Source organism: Dermochelys coriacea, chromosome 24, assembly GCF_009764565.3.
Source record: "Dermochelys coriacea isolate rDerCor1 chromosome 24, rDerCor1.pri.v4, whole genome shotgun sequence".
Lineage (NCBI taxonomy): Eukaryota > Metazoa > Chordata > Testudines > Dermochelyidae > Dermochelys > Dermochelys coriacea.
In genome coordinates this window covers 7,071,201-7,085,731 of record NC_050091.1, presented here as the reverse complement: position 1 = coordinate 7,085,731, position 14,531 = coordinate 7,071,201, and the positions used below count along the sequence as shown (strand labels likewise).

Below are 14,531 nucleotides of genomic sequence, written 5' to 3'. Positions count from 1 at the left end.
AAAGCTCTCTCCCCTTGTGGTTTATGGTCATTTCACTGGGGTTTATTTTTCATCCAATGCTTTATCTAATTATTATACCTCATGAAAGAGTGCAAGTCATCCTCCCAATGTATTTTTTTCCATCCATTTTTTTTCTTGGGGAAACAAACGTAAAGAAAGTCACACAAGGATTTATTCTTATTGATCGTTTGTATTGTAATAGCACTGAGCAGCCTGGATCAGGGCCCCACTGTACTAGGGACTATTGAAATGTAACACAGATAGTCCCAGCCTCAGAGATCTCGCAATCCAGAATTTATTTAACTTTCCTTCTGTATCTGACTAACCGTCCATACCTCCCTTAAAGTGCCAGATCCCAACAGGGTGGGATGGATGGCTCTTTCTGATCAGGAATTAGTAATAACCCAGAGTTGATGCTCTCCCATTGTAGTTCATCTAACCATCACTCCATGGGTTTGCTTGTCTCCTTGTTTGCTTGCGGGTTTTTTTTTTAATCTCAGCCAATATTTCATAATTATTTTATTAGAAAAATCAACATTTTCCATGTGACCTTTTTCCTCTAGGGACAAGGCAAGTAAACTCTGCCTAGCAAACTCATAAAAAAATCAAATAGGGTTAATCAGAAATGTAATGCTATATGGGTTTCACACGCCATGTGTAAGGATGCATGCACATACATCTGAAAATGTGTTAGGCTGAACTAGCAAAGGCTAAATCCGGATTTTTCCACATGCTCTGTGGCTTGCAAGAAGATGCTATGAAACTGACTACATCCTTCAAACTCAGCTCTGAAAAAATCCCCACCCCCTGCAAAATACCATCAAAGAAAAATCTTTCTAGCTCCAGCTAGCCCACTGGAAATGCTCATATCTGGTTTAGGAATAATTAAATTGGATTGTCAAATTATCCTCTAATGATTATTTGTTTTCATTAGCTGATAAGAGCTGTGTGTGCTGGGGGAGGGGGAGCTTTGGGAAGTGAAAGTATGAACATTTCTGCTTTTCTGATTGAATCTATTGATTGGAATCTCTCTTCGTTAACATCTTGATTAGCCAGGAACTGGGCGGGTGTGGGGGGAGAGATCCCCAGAAGAGAAGGACACCTTTGGAAGCAAAAGGTGGATTCATTTTATTTTACTGGCAAGGAAAAGCTGCAGGAGGAGGGCAGAGACAGAATATCCCAGGGGCAGGAGTTCCTGGGTCCCTTCATCAGAAAGCAGGAGACCCAGCCATGGGTCGACAGGAGAAGAATCACAGGGAGGCGAATAAGCGGAGGTGAGATCGTGAGAATTTCTGACGAGCATGTAGCAAAGAGGCAGCTGCAGATTGCTGGACCCCTATGAAGCACTGGGAGAAAGGGGGTGGGGACCCAGACTGAAGTAGCAGGAACCTAGCCACAAATTCAACGTTTGATAGAGATTCTCGCCCCTTCCCCAGTTGATTCAAGCACAGGCAAGTGGGAGGCGGTGGAAACTTTGGGAGCCAGCTTGGACTTGTGGTTTCTTCTTTGGGGAAGATGTGGGGCTGCCAGGCAGGCAGAGGTCTGGATTCCACCAGACCTTGGAGGCAGTAGCTGTGAGTGTACTTGAAAATAAATGGCTCGGGTCTCTAATTGGGGGCGGGGCGGAGGGGATTAATCAGAGAGCTGGGGGTCAGGTGAAAGGTTTGGATGGAGAGCAGGCAGCCCATCACACGTAGCGAGCGTCTGGTTCCCTTCCCTCCCCCCCCGTCTCTCTTGTTTTCCTGGGCTGTAAAGTACATACTCCAGCAATTAGCCTCTTGGTTTATTCCTGCTGCTCTCTAGAAACCTGGTTTTGCTACTTTCATAGGACAAAGGCAAGGAATAGAGGAAGGTCGATCCCACTCCCCCTTGCTTCGTCCTTACCTTAATGGGGAATTTTACAAAATTCCCTTCAGAGGTGGGGGGGGGGTAAAAGAAAACCTACAATTGCTGCTAGTCCTGAGCTCTTTATTTCGCAAGGAGTTAGAATCTGATTGTTATATAAAACACCCCCTTTTAAAAAAACTATTCCCCTCCACACGCACACACAGCTGGGAGCCAGAGCAGACCAGTCAATATGCATCTGTGGCTGCATATGGTGACGTGTATTTTCCTTGCGGGAAACCGTACTGTAAAATCTCACTTCCCACCCCCCCCCTTTGTGTTTCTTTTAGCATGACCTTCTCCGCAATTAACACCCCTCTCCGCCCCTCCCACGAAGCAGAATGGTCATGTTAATATCACAGTGAATGTTGGGGTTAAAATTCCAGCCTGTTCTGTCTCCACCAGCTTTGCATTTAGCACTGAGGGCGGAAGCTCTTCGATTTTATTGTTATGATCAGGACAGAATCTTTCCTAAGCTGAGCACAGACTCTCTCACACATTCACCTGTAAAAAAAGATCGAGCAGCGTTTGGATGGACCAAACTGTAGGGTTTTTTGGGGGGGGGGGCTGGGGGGGTGGAATACATCTAAAGAGATCTGAATTTAGCAGATTATCTGGTTTCCTACTACAGCATCCCTGCAACCAAATCTAGGGAACTGTCTTGCATACACAGCATTAGAGAAATTAACCACAGAATGATCCACAAGAGAAACAAGACAAATGTGTAGCTCATTTAGGGACGATATAAAATCTCTGCGATTCTTACAACATCTGCATTTTATTTTATTTTTTTCTGATTCAACTGGTAGATCCGTGCGCACACAACACCCATGCTTTTAGCAAAGGTTTTAGGGCTTGGTGGGGGAGGAGAAACAACCTTGCTTTAAAATACATTTCTTACCTACGCATCAAAGATGAAAGGGGGGTGGGCGGGGAACCAGGGATCTAAACGGATCCATTAAAGTTTCCTAGTTTTGTTTGTTTTTTTGAGGGGCTTAGAGAAAACAATAAATTGGCTCCCACTATTAAAGATGGAAATGACCGAGCGTTTTTTAAAAAGTGCATGAGGTGCAATATTGTGCCGCAGATCAATAGACAGGATGGAAATCAATGTGGAGAGGAGGAATACAAAAAGGCAAAGGGCTCTCACTAGCTGGTTAGAAATGAAAAAGAATAAAAGCAACCCATTCCCTGACTCGGATCTACTTTCTGCAGTTCCCTAGAATGATCACTACACAAGCCCCTGATGTAGGGGTTCACTATAATGAACCCTACTGCGAGGTTTGGCTAAGGTCTCCTATAACCTTTAGCTTCCCCTGCCTTCAACTTACAGCTGAAGCATAAGCCCCTTTTAGCCCCCCTGCCACAAGCAAAAGGCATCATCTCTGTTTAGCAGCCAAATAAATGGTCTTGCTGAAGGATCTAGTGAAGACAACACCACAAAATCCCTATTGATCCCTTTAATGCAGCACTGATATTTCAAAGAGGAGAAAGTTTGCACCAAGTTGATTTAAAAACCATTAACTCTCTTCCCTGGAGTTTTAAGGCAAAAGGGGGAGAGGGGGCTCCCAACAAATTATAGAATAAAAAGTTTGAACAATATTAAAGATCTTTGGTTAAAACAAGAAGCAAACTCCCCAGTGAACGCAGACGTTTTGTCATCTCTCGGCCATTGTTAATTGCACTCTCATTAAGGGATACTTTATTACAATATTCTATTGATCAGATTTAAACAGCCTCGAAGAGCCATGGGTTCCACTGTAATAGCGTCCAAATTAAAGCTTAACCCAATAGAAGTAGTATTTATTAAGAAACATAAAATACTGTAAATGCAAAATGATTCATAGCTGGGGCAGATACTTCACCTCCTTGCTGTCAGGAACTTGATCCATAGCATGGCAAATATAGGAATGTAATTCAATTTCCTTCCCTGCTATTTCCTTTATCTGTAAGGTAAACTACATTGGGGAATAGTCCAGGGAATAGTTTAAATAATGTTGATTACATTAAATCAAGTTAAATTCTCCTTTTTTTACTTACAGCCACTTTTATAGCCTCTAAAGGTTAACAGCTTACCAAATTTGTAAAAAAATTTCCCTGACTTCAAGATAATTCACTCTGCTTTTTATTAGGAACTTTAAATGGAGAGGAAAGGAGCTGTACTAATTTTCTCTCTCTCTCTTTTTTTTATTTGTGGATGTGTCGTGTTATAGTTACATTAGTTCTGAATGGCCAGGAGTCACTTTCCCCTCTTTGTACTGAGTGGTCTTTTCTTGGCTTATTTAAAAGCCTGTTTGTGCAAAGTTAATATTTTTCTCCTCTCAAATAGTATCACTTATCATTTTTATGTTTTATTATTTAAAATACTCAATATTTATCTATGTCTTCATTATATATAGGATATTCTGTATAGCTTGCTTCTATAAAAAGCTGAATAATCAATATATGTAATTATATATATTATTAAATATATATATATATAATTTTCAGATCTCTATTGAATCAGATCCACAGAATATTTGTGTAATTACAACCACTTTACATTTTTCAACTGATAATACCAGTAGCCACTGATAATTAGATGGTGTTTCAGATTGTTCTTGTCTGCTACTTTAATTCTATATTTCATCTTCTGTAACTGCTGTGATGTCTCACTGCAAAATGGGTTGGACGGATTCTGATCTCGTTTACACAGATGTAAACTTCACTGACTTTCCTGAAACGGGTTCATAGTATGGTGTAAATGAGATCAGAAACTCCCCAGCGCCAGAGGGCTGCTTTAAATATTGAGTCATGTTAATATTTGTTTATCAGGTGAGAGTGAATTTCTGAGTCTTTCACTAGGTAGCTATTTAATATTTATTTTTATTTTGGGGGCTGCCTCGCAATATCCTGCAGAACTTTGATTTTTTTATTGATGAAGTTTTTATTTTTAAATTTCTCCTTTTAAACCCGTAGCTCTCCTATCAATTAACTACCAACTTGCCAAGTGGTTTCATTGTGTCAGGTTGTATTTGTTTGACTGGGGCAGAGTTGTTAAGGGAAAGGTAGTTTTTTAAAGGCTTCAGCATAATTCCCAAAGAGTTGGCATTTGTTGAAAGATTACTTAAAATGAGTAAATGCAAACAACTCAACGAGCTTTCAAAAGTGAATATTATTTGAGAAACAGCGAAATGATTTTTTCTCCTCTTTAAATTGACTTTAGACCTAATTTAAATGTCCCTGTGTGGGTGTGAAATTTGATGTGTAGGTGCATGGGCATCCATATAGGTGCATTTGTGTGTGTGTATAGATGGTGTGTGTGTGTGTGTGTAGATAGATATAGATATCACATAGGCACAATCCAATTATCACAGGATGTTTTATCTCTTTAGATCACTGCGAGTTTGAAAATTTGAAGTGTTCGTGGTTAAACATCTATTCAGCTGAACTGGATAGACCTCTGAATAATGTAGACCTCTGAATAAACGCATCTCTCATATGCACTGAGCCTTTTAAATAATAAACACACTTACATGAAACAAATCTCGAACTCTCATTGTTATAACAAGGACATGCCGAGTTCTGACAACTTTCTTCCTTTGCATCTAAAATGTTACATTCCTGGTTATTTTGAGCATTTAAAAAATATGACTGGCGATTATTTGCCCCCGAAACGGTGCCTTTTAATTCCTTTAAAAATCTATTCTTGTTTCTAGGATGGGTTTCTTTTATATTATTTTAGCTTTGAGCATACTTATTTTTAAACAATTTGAAATAAATTCCCTAAATACATTAGGGCTCTTTACACCATCCGTCCTCTGTGGAGGCTAGATCTGACGAACAACAGGAGAAAGTTGGCTGGCATTTCATTAACAATGTTAGTTACTATTTCTGAAAAGCTCTAAAGAGGAGAAATATTAAATTTATGTAATGCAATTTTCATTTTTAAGGGGGCTAAATTGCATTAAACACAACTTCATTTCCTTGAAGTGAATGATAACTGAGAGAGCCTGTATTTTCTGCTTAGGCATGGGGGGTGGGGTGGGGGAGCCAACCAAATTGTAAAACAAATTATTTTGTGTCTTTTAATGGGCTAGGGAAAGTATTTCAATATATTCAGTGAAAGAGCCAATGTTCGTGCCAAACAGCAAATTGATCAATAAAAAGCAATTAATCAACTAAATGGTGTTTTAAACTCTGTTCAGAAGAGCTAAAAACCAAACTGATGAGGCTAGTGCCTTGAAGTATTTGTGTAGGCGCCATATACAGTTTCACAGGAGCTGTGGGAAACTCGGGAGTATGATATTATTTCATAATTAGGTTCAGCTGGCATATAGATATGGCAACGTTTGTCTCCACCGTAAAGGCAATTGATTGGTATCTTTGAAGTCATTTGGGAGGCGCGATAAATTTACAATCGCAGTATTTCCGTGTATTTTAAGTGTGCCAGTCATTTTAAGTTTGATTTACCCCTTTTTACACTTTTTTTAAAAAATAAAGACTATAGTAATAGACTTTTAAATAGCTATGTGTTTTGGAGTATGGGGTGGGTGTGTGTGTTTCATTTTGGTTATACACCAAGAAATGCCATTTCAAATTATTTAAAACACTATGATCTGGAAATCTAATACGCCTCTTTTGGTACAGTTCTGACCAGGAATAAAGTTAGTAACCTCATGTTGGCATCCACAACAAAACCTCTTTTTTGGCCATTTTATCATGGGATGAAATGAGAGGAAAGTGTCGAGGGAGGGGGAAATTCCAGTGGCTAAGAGGTGCCCCTGCAAAACGTGGATTTCTGAGAGATGACTTGCAGCTTCTGCTGGCATTTCTCTGCTTTTGGAGTCGGAGATCAAACATGACCCTGATACCATTGTTGCAAGCTGAAATCTAAACTGCTTCTCCCTCTGAATAAATAAGAGTGCACCTTCTTCTAAAACCAGTGAGATCATATATTTCTAAGTATAAACTGAACCCATTTGACATCTCTCTCTCTTGCCTGCGTCCCCAAATAATTTAAAAACTCCCCAAGCCTGCAGTTATTTCAGTTTCAGTGGGAGAGGTGCCCGGTTTGCATGTGAGTGTTTGTCTGGGGTACACGCGCTTCTTAATTCAGCTTTGTTTCCATGTAGACACAACAAAAATATATTTTGCGTTCCTGTCCGGAAGCTTTGGTTTAGCAAAATGATTTTTTTTAAAGAGAAAGTCCCTGTATTTGCTGTTTCCATCCGAGCCCCTTTGGATCTATGTGGTGACTTTGATTTTTGGATATGTTGTAAATATCCCCTCCCTCCCCGACACCAGTTCGTTCGCCCCAAGCCCCTTCAGCACCTACGGTTTGAACAGCTCCTCCGAGAGCCCTGTAGTCGTTAGGGGCAGATTTGTAAAGGCAGTATCCGAGGCTGCAGTCACGTTAACCACAGGGCAGCCTACGAAAAACTTCCTCAGTTCAACACTTGGGAAGAGAGGAAAATTACCACTACCCGGGCTCAGACCCCAGCCAGGGAGCCGTCTCTGTCTAAACGCGAGCTGATCTCTCTGGAAAATCTGCCAGGAGCTGCGCATCGATTGGCCTCCACGGGGCCTGTTTTGCTTTGCAGCTAGACACACAAAGTGCAACTAGAGGGGGAAAAAATCCCCCAGACTCTCAACCCATCACAACAAAACCATTAGCCACAGAGGAGAGAGGATTATGGGGCGGGGGGGGATTGCCTCTCTGGGTCAGAGGGTGGGTTTTTTTGGAAGGGGGGGTGGTTGGAGCATTTTTGTGATGCATTGTGCGCTAGGTTGAAATGTGGTAATGTTGTGTGGGTAGCGTGTGTTGCCCTGGGAGGTGGGGAAGTCAGGCGGGACTGAGTTCAGGTTACCAGCTGGAACCCAGGTGATCTAGGGAGTCTGACTCCAGGGCTGTGAGCCTCTACCCTTGACCTCGACCAGCAAGGGCTATGACAATAGTAGCCCTTGAGCCTCTCCCCTCCCTGAGTGGCCATGAACCTCCCTCCAATACAACACCCGGATCTCTCATGTAGCCTCTTCCCTTTCTAACAATCCCCACCCCCTCACATACACACACCATATACACCAGCTCCCCCATTTTAGCCCTACAGCAGGGAGCCCAATGGAAGAGGTTAGTGTTTGTGATTCCCACAGATCTACCTCGTCTGTTTCACACACACTCCCCTTCTTTCTCCGTTCACACTGACCCCACAGGAGCACGTGCAGTTCCCGGTCCACTCTCTGCAGCTGTTTTATTGGTTTTTAAACAGGGAGATGAGCCCATCTTTTAATCCAGCGGCTGGAAATCGGTTTGTTGGTTGGGGCTTTTTTTTTGTGTTTGGTTGGTTGGTTGGTTGGGTTTGTTGGGTTTTTTTTGGACAGGGACAATCCTGCCTCCTTGGACCGGTTAAAATGCAGAGCAGATTATACAATTTCCCAGAGCGCACTTGGTGAGATTTGGGGCGTGGGGGGGGGGAACACACATTTGTGGAGTGTGTCCACCCCACCCCGCACACCAAATCCTAACTTCCTCCCCACTCTTCACTAAACAACCAGTCTCCCCAGTCTCTCTCTCTCTCTCTTTTTTACTCTGGCTTCCTAGGTTACTGCATACTGCACTGATTACTTCAATGGTGTCTCTTTGAAGAAAAGAGGGTAAATATTCAGAAATGTTCCATGGAACTTAATACTTGGAGTTCTCCAGGTTACTGAGAACCATAAAGGCTCCAGCTGGAGAGAAGGATACAGCAGCTACGGATCATAATGGAAACCCCACAGCCCTCCCTTGCAACTGGAGCTTTTAAGATCCTTTGAAGAAACTGCCAACCATAAACTGACTTCTCTGGGTCCCTGTGTCTGTAGCCCTCCGGACGCCCCTTTGCTCGCCTATTATCATTATCATCATTTTATTAAGATGCCTATTTGAATACACTTACTTAGATCAGACAACAGGATGAATCTGTTTCAATTTCACTAGGTCTGAGATCCATGCATAAAAGGGAGTTAGGATGTTCCCCCAATTAATCTATATTCCGGGGGACTATTGGCGAGTTTTTACTTTGTCCAAGGGCCGCCGTTATCTACTTTTGTAATTGTTTCAGTTGAAATCATTGTGAGTATAAGGGGAGGAGATTCGGTGGCGGCATTTTGCAGAACATAGATACAGAGGGTTACGAATATTTAGAAGCTATTAATATTTTTAAAAAATCTCACGTTATTGGCTCCGTGGGATCATTATTGGTCGGACAGGAATGATTTTAAAACGGATGAGTCCAGTTTAAACCGCCTTTCAGCTCTGTGGCTAATTAAGTGTCCCCTTATACTGTGTGAAAGGTTATGAAATTCTCATAGCTTGGATAGTCATACTTTCCCCATCTAACATATAAGAAAGGCAGAGAGGTGAATATGTATGTGTGATTTATATATTTAGATTTGTATATATTATATATAGATTTTTTGGGGGTGAGTTCTATATAAAAGAGAAATCACAAAAATATAGGAACATGCATTTGCAATTTCTATACTATTTAGATTTACATAGGGTTTTTTTATGGGTCTCCTACATAAGGAATGCATCCGATGAAGTGAGCTGTAGTTCACGAAAGCTTATGCTCAAATAAATTTGTTAGTCTCGAAGGTGCCACAAGTCCTCCTTTTCTTTTTTGTGAATACAGACTAACACGGCTGCTACTCTGAAACCTACAAAAGGTAGGTAAATCACAAAAAATATAAGAATGTACACAGTTGTGTGGCTTTATATAGATTTATAACCCAAGCTTCCACATAGACTCTCTAGGTGGGTTTGTATAGATTAATCTATATTTAAATACAGACTCTATATAGATTATTTGTGATCTCATACATAAGAGAGAGGCATTACAAAAATACAGGTATTATACAGAGGAGAGACAGAGATATCCTGAAATCCACTAGGGACTTCGCTGTTGGTTCGACGTGGAAGGGGCTCAGATACCACGGGGATGGGGAGCAGTGTAAAGCTAGACAGATATGGTGTATTTATTCAGTTGGATAGATATAAGATAGATATAAATATCTGAGGGGGGAGTATTAAATATACATTTTAACCCTGAGCCACGAAGTATTGCAACAAGCTGCTCCCTCCCTCTCCCCCCCAGCCCCTTTTCGCTCTGTCGGCCGAATTCGAAGCCGGGCCCGATCGGGTTAAATCAGGTTGGTGGCTGATTGCACATCTGTCAGATTTTAGGCTTTGTGACGTGTGAGAAGCAGGAAAGCGGAGTGTTTGCTAGTGAAATCGATGAGAGTAGCTATGGGCTGGAGTAGGGCAGTATTCTCTGGAGGGAGGGAGGGAGGGAGAGAGAGAGAGAGGAAGGAGATCAGTGTGTGTGTGAGTGTGTAGCAGACAAAGAGGATGGGACTGTTTTGAGCTACACCTATTAAAAACAGAGGAAGAGAGAGATCTAATCCTTCCCCTCCACACCACCAAAACACAGACAGTAGCTAGTTGCTGGAGCCTGCTGCTGCTTTGGAAGCACTTTGCTGGAGATCTCCTGGACTATCTTAAAAGGGCTGAATGATCAGGGAAGAGAAGACCTTTCTTTCCTCTCCAAATTCTCAGACGCAGGAGCCCCTCTGCTGAAAGCTCAGGAAGGGGGGATCTGAACCCCTGCTGCTGATTTTCGTTTCTTTATTATTACTGTTGTTGCTGTTTGTTTTTATTTTATTTGTTTATATTTTTACTTCCCTCCCCCTCCCCCCCCATGCCTAGAAAAAGCAGGAGCCGGCACTAGGTAAGCCAGGTTCTTCATGAACTTTCTCACTTTGATTGGGGTTTAAAGGGAGGGGGTGGGGGAATCCTCCAGCCTCCGTCCTCTCCCCCCATTCCTTCCCCCAAATCCATCCAGCATTGGGTTAGAATGTGTCCAGTTTCTGATCAGTTTGAAGGGGGCTTGTTTGTGGGCTGGGGAGAAATGATAAGCCCTTGTCTTCCTGGGGCTGCAACCGAGTCCAGTGGATGTTAGATTTCCCACACTGGAGACAAGATCTGGTCGCTAAATACAGAGGGGGCTTCCTCTAATAAAGGCAGAGAGGTTTCCTCAGACCCCCTTGAAATCTGGCAAGCCCTTCCCCACACTCAAGAACCGAAAGATTAATGAGTCGCAAAGTAGATAAAGAGAGGATGCACTAGCCAGCAGCCATGAATGTCCAGCTGGGTTTGGAGAACACCGGAGACATGTCCAGCCAGGAGCAGGAGCTGATGCACAGCCAAGGCAGAGCTTTACACTCCGCTCTCTCCAGACCTTCTCTGGTGGCCTCGGTGCTGGACGGCAGTGAGTATCACCGAGCTGAGCACCACCTGGCCACCTCTTTGCACCCGGGGCTTGGCTTTGGTGGGGATTCGCCCACTGGGGCCACCAACAGCTATACCACCTTGACCCCCCTGCAGCCGCTGCACGAGAAATTCCACCACCAGCACCATCACCACCAGTGCCTGCCGGTGGGCAACGTGATTGGGAGCTTCACCCTGATGAGGGAAGAAAGGGCCCTGGGTTCCGCTGCTAACTTTTACAGCCCTTACCACAAGGATCTTGGCATGGGGCAGAGTCTGTCGTCCCTGCCCAGCCCGAACCTGACCCCCATGCACAGCTACAGCCACTCTGCCGGACACTTGGGCAACGAGAAGATGGTGGCGGCCAATAACTTCGAAGCCCATCCTGCCATGTTTGGCAGGATCGACCAGCACTTTTCCAGGGAGCTTTCCCCCTCCCAGAACTCCACCATGGGATCCCCCAACAGCATGGGCCAGCACCACTATGTCCATGCCCGGCCGGACGTGAATTCCAGACCCAATCAGCCCATCTCCACCCAAACTACTGTCCTCTCCAGCCAGCTGGAGGAGATCAACACCAAAGAAGTGGCCCAGCGGATCATCGCTGAGCTCAAGAGATACAGCATCCCCCAGGCCATCTTTGCCGAGAGGGTGTTGTGCCGGTCTCAAGGCACCTTGTCAGACCTCCTCAGGAACCCTAAGCCCTGGAGCAAGCTCAAGTCCGGGAGGGAGACTTTCAAAAGGATGTGGCGCTGGCTGCAGGAGCCTGAGTTTCAGAGAATGGCAGCTTTAAGGTTAGAAGGTAAGATATTTTTTATGAGCATGAACAGGAACTGAGCCTGGAACAATACAGGGATATATGGAGCTGCCTCTTGATTTTGGGGAGAGAGAGAGAGAGAGAGAGAGAGAGAGAGAGAGAGCAAAGGTCACCAGCTCTGTGACTCTGCTAATCTCTTTGCAAACTGGAAGGCCTGAATGAAGCCGCAATGCACGAATAATTACACCCCGAGCCTTTATTGCTTGGAATACAGATCAGAGCTATTGATTAGAACTTGCAATGTACATGCCCACATTATGGGGGGTGGGGGTGATTGGGTTGCAAAGGAATCTCCGGATGCCTTCCCTCTCCTGCATTCCCCTGTATTGTTTCGGGGTGGTTTCAACATACACACAAGGGGCTTCATCTTCTTTTCTCCACCTGCCTTCTGCCCTTTATGCTGGTAAAGCCATTTTGTCACCTCACCCCGTAGCCTATTGCTGCTCCTCGTGTTGCCATGGTGTGATTGAATGTCTCAGCTCACAGTCAAGATGGAGACCTTGTTCTCAATGGTTGTGTACCATATCCCGTGGCGTGGAAGCCTGAGCCAAAGCTGATGGGAGTCTCCACTGATTTCAGGGAGCTTTGGATGGGGTCCAAATAGCACTGAAGACAGCGATGTTTCTGGGCTGCTGTTGTTATTGTAGGGTCAGTGGGAGGAAGCTGTAGGGGAGAAACTCCACAGATGGAGGATTTACAGTGCTGCCCCCTTGCAACAGATGGGAGGGGACGGCCTTTTTCATTGACCCAAACCCCCAAGATTTTCTAAAGTGCGGGCCGGAATTTTAGCTGGTATAAACCAGCATGACTCCCATTGGCTTCAGTGGCGCAATCCTGATTTACCCCAGAGTCCTGGTTAGGCAAGCCAGGCTGGATCAATCCCAAGGCCCATCTATCCTAGTAACTGACTAGGGCCAGCACCAGATGCCTCAGAGGGAGGTGTAAGAAACCCTGCAGTGATGTGATAACCTGGTGTAGGGGCTTCTCCCCCTAATAGTCTAGAGCTTGACTTAAGTCCTGAAGTAGGAGACTCTTAAGCACAGGATTATCATTAAATGTGTGCTAAAGTCTCATTAAAATCAATGAAACTAATATCCTTTTGTAGGGAGGGACTTTGCTGAATCGAGGCCAGTTGAGGATTGACCCTTATCCAAAGCGAGTCTCCTAAATGCCTATTTAGGCTCCTAAATAATTGGCCTGATTTTTTTTCCCCCAGCCATTACTGCTGGGAGCTGGTGAGTGTTTAGCGCTTCCAAAAATGAGACTATTTATTTAGTGGCCTCAATATGGATCTAGGAGCCTAACTGTCATCCTTGGTTTTGAAAAATCTTGGCCCAAATTTTGGTGGCTGGTGATTCTTCATATCATCGCTGCAGTTCAATGAGTTTGCATGACTGCTCGGAATGATTCTGCTTTTTTTTGTTCCTTTCTCCTTCATGCTTGCGAGGTTCTCCCATCATCTTCAGAAGGGATGGTGCGTTTGAAAAGCTAAGATTAAAAGATAAAGCCAATGTGAGGCACTGGCTATGTTTCAGGCTCTTGGCCTGGTCCCGAACTCTCTGAGTTTCATCCCAGTGAGTCAGTTAGCGGTGGTTGTGTGCATATGTCTATTAAAAGCCATGTGACAACGGCCCTGGTCCCATCATATGACACAGCAGGGCCCTCCGATAACAGCTTCTCTTTGCTCGTTAGCCGCTAATGATGCTTTTGGGAGGCTTATGGCTCCATTGGGAAAGGGGAATCAAAATGGGGGTGTTTGTGGCTGGTGAGAATGATATTTAGACACCCTAGGACTCTCCCAACCCCCGAGTTTTATTGACGTCTCTTAGCAGGAGAAGGAGCAGGCCTGGGCAATAGGAAGCAGCAGCAAATTCAGGGACTGAGCCATAGCATCAAGTCCCCCGGTGGCTGCCGTGAGCTTTCAGATCCGGTGTTTAGTTATTTTCAGAGGCATCTCACTCCAGTTGTGTGCTGTGCTTTCCGTCCTCTGGCTCCTCTCGTTTTACCTTGATCGTGGCGTGAGACGTTGACAGTGTTTATTCCTGCCGGGGCTCATGGGAAAGCAGAGGGCTTCTCTTGGGTGTGGTTCCACAAGCACGTCTATTCTTAGGGCTGGGGACAGCTGTGGAGGCTGCACTAGCTGCATGAGGCCTTTCCTCACCTCTGAGTTCTAGCATTGACTAAGAAAGCCATTGGCGTGGGGTTCTTGTCACAGTGCCCAGGCCCTGAGGTTAGCACCGTGAAGGCCGAGGGCCAGATCCTGTGATGCCGAAAGCATGGCAGAGGAGTGGTTGGTTATGTTGTCCTGATCCGACTACTGAGCCATGCAAGCTGGTGTCCCCGGAACTGTCGGAGCAGCCCCATGGCTGCTTAACATTGGGCAGCAGTGGCTGTCTTCGATTGTGTCCCCTCTGCTGTAGCAGGGTGGGCAGCCATGAATGAAGCTGTCCAAGAGGCGTGGGGGGCAGAGAAGGGTATAGAAGGCCCTGCTGCACACCAGCCTCCAGGTTAACCCAGCAGTGGTGAATGGCTCTCAGTATTGTT

General features: G+C 44.5%; 1 protein-coding gene across 2 annotated transcripts in view; it reads left to right on the top strand.

The window, feature by feature from the left end:
* The first annotated feature begins 1,033 nt into the window (after positions 1-1,033).
* LOC119847904 (hepatocyte nuclear factor 6-like) overlaps positions 1,034-14,531 on the top strand; it is a 39,326-nt gene continuing 25,828 nt past the window's right edge. The window contains exon 1 of one of the 2 annotated variants that reach the window (XR_006276912.1): positions 1,034-1,274. Coding sequence is in view for 1 of the 2 variants with exons in the window: in XM_038383121.2 (XP_038239049.1) it covers positions 11,039-11,972 (934 nt within the window). In the remaining variant the exon portion in view is untranslated. Of the gene's footprint in view, positions 1,275-10,635; positions 11,973-14,531 lie in introns of those variants that run through there. The other variant, XM_038383121.2, reaches the window with a different exon arrangement.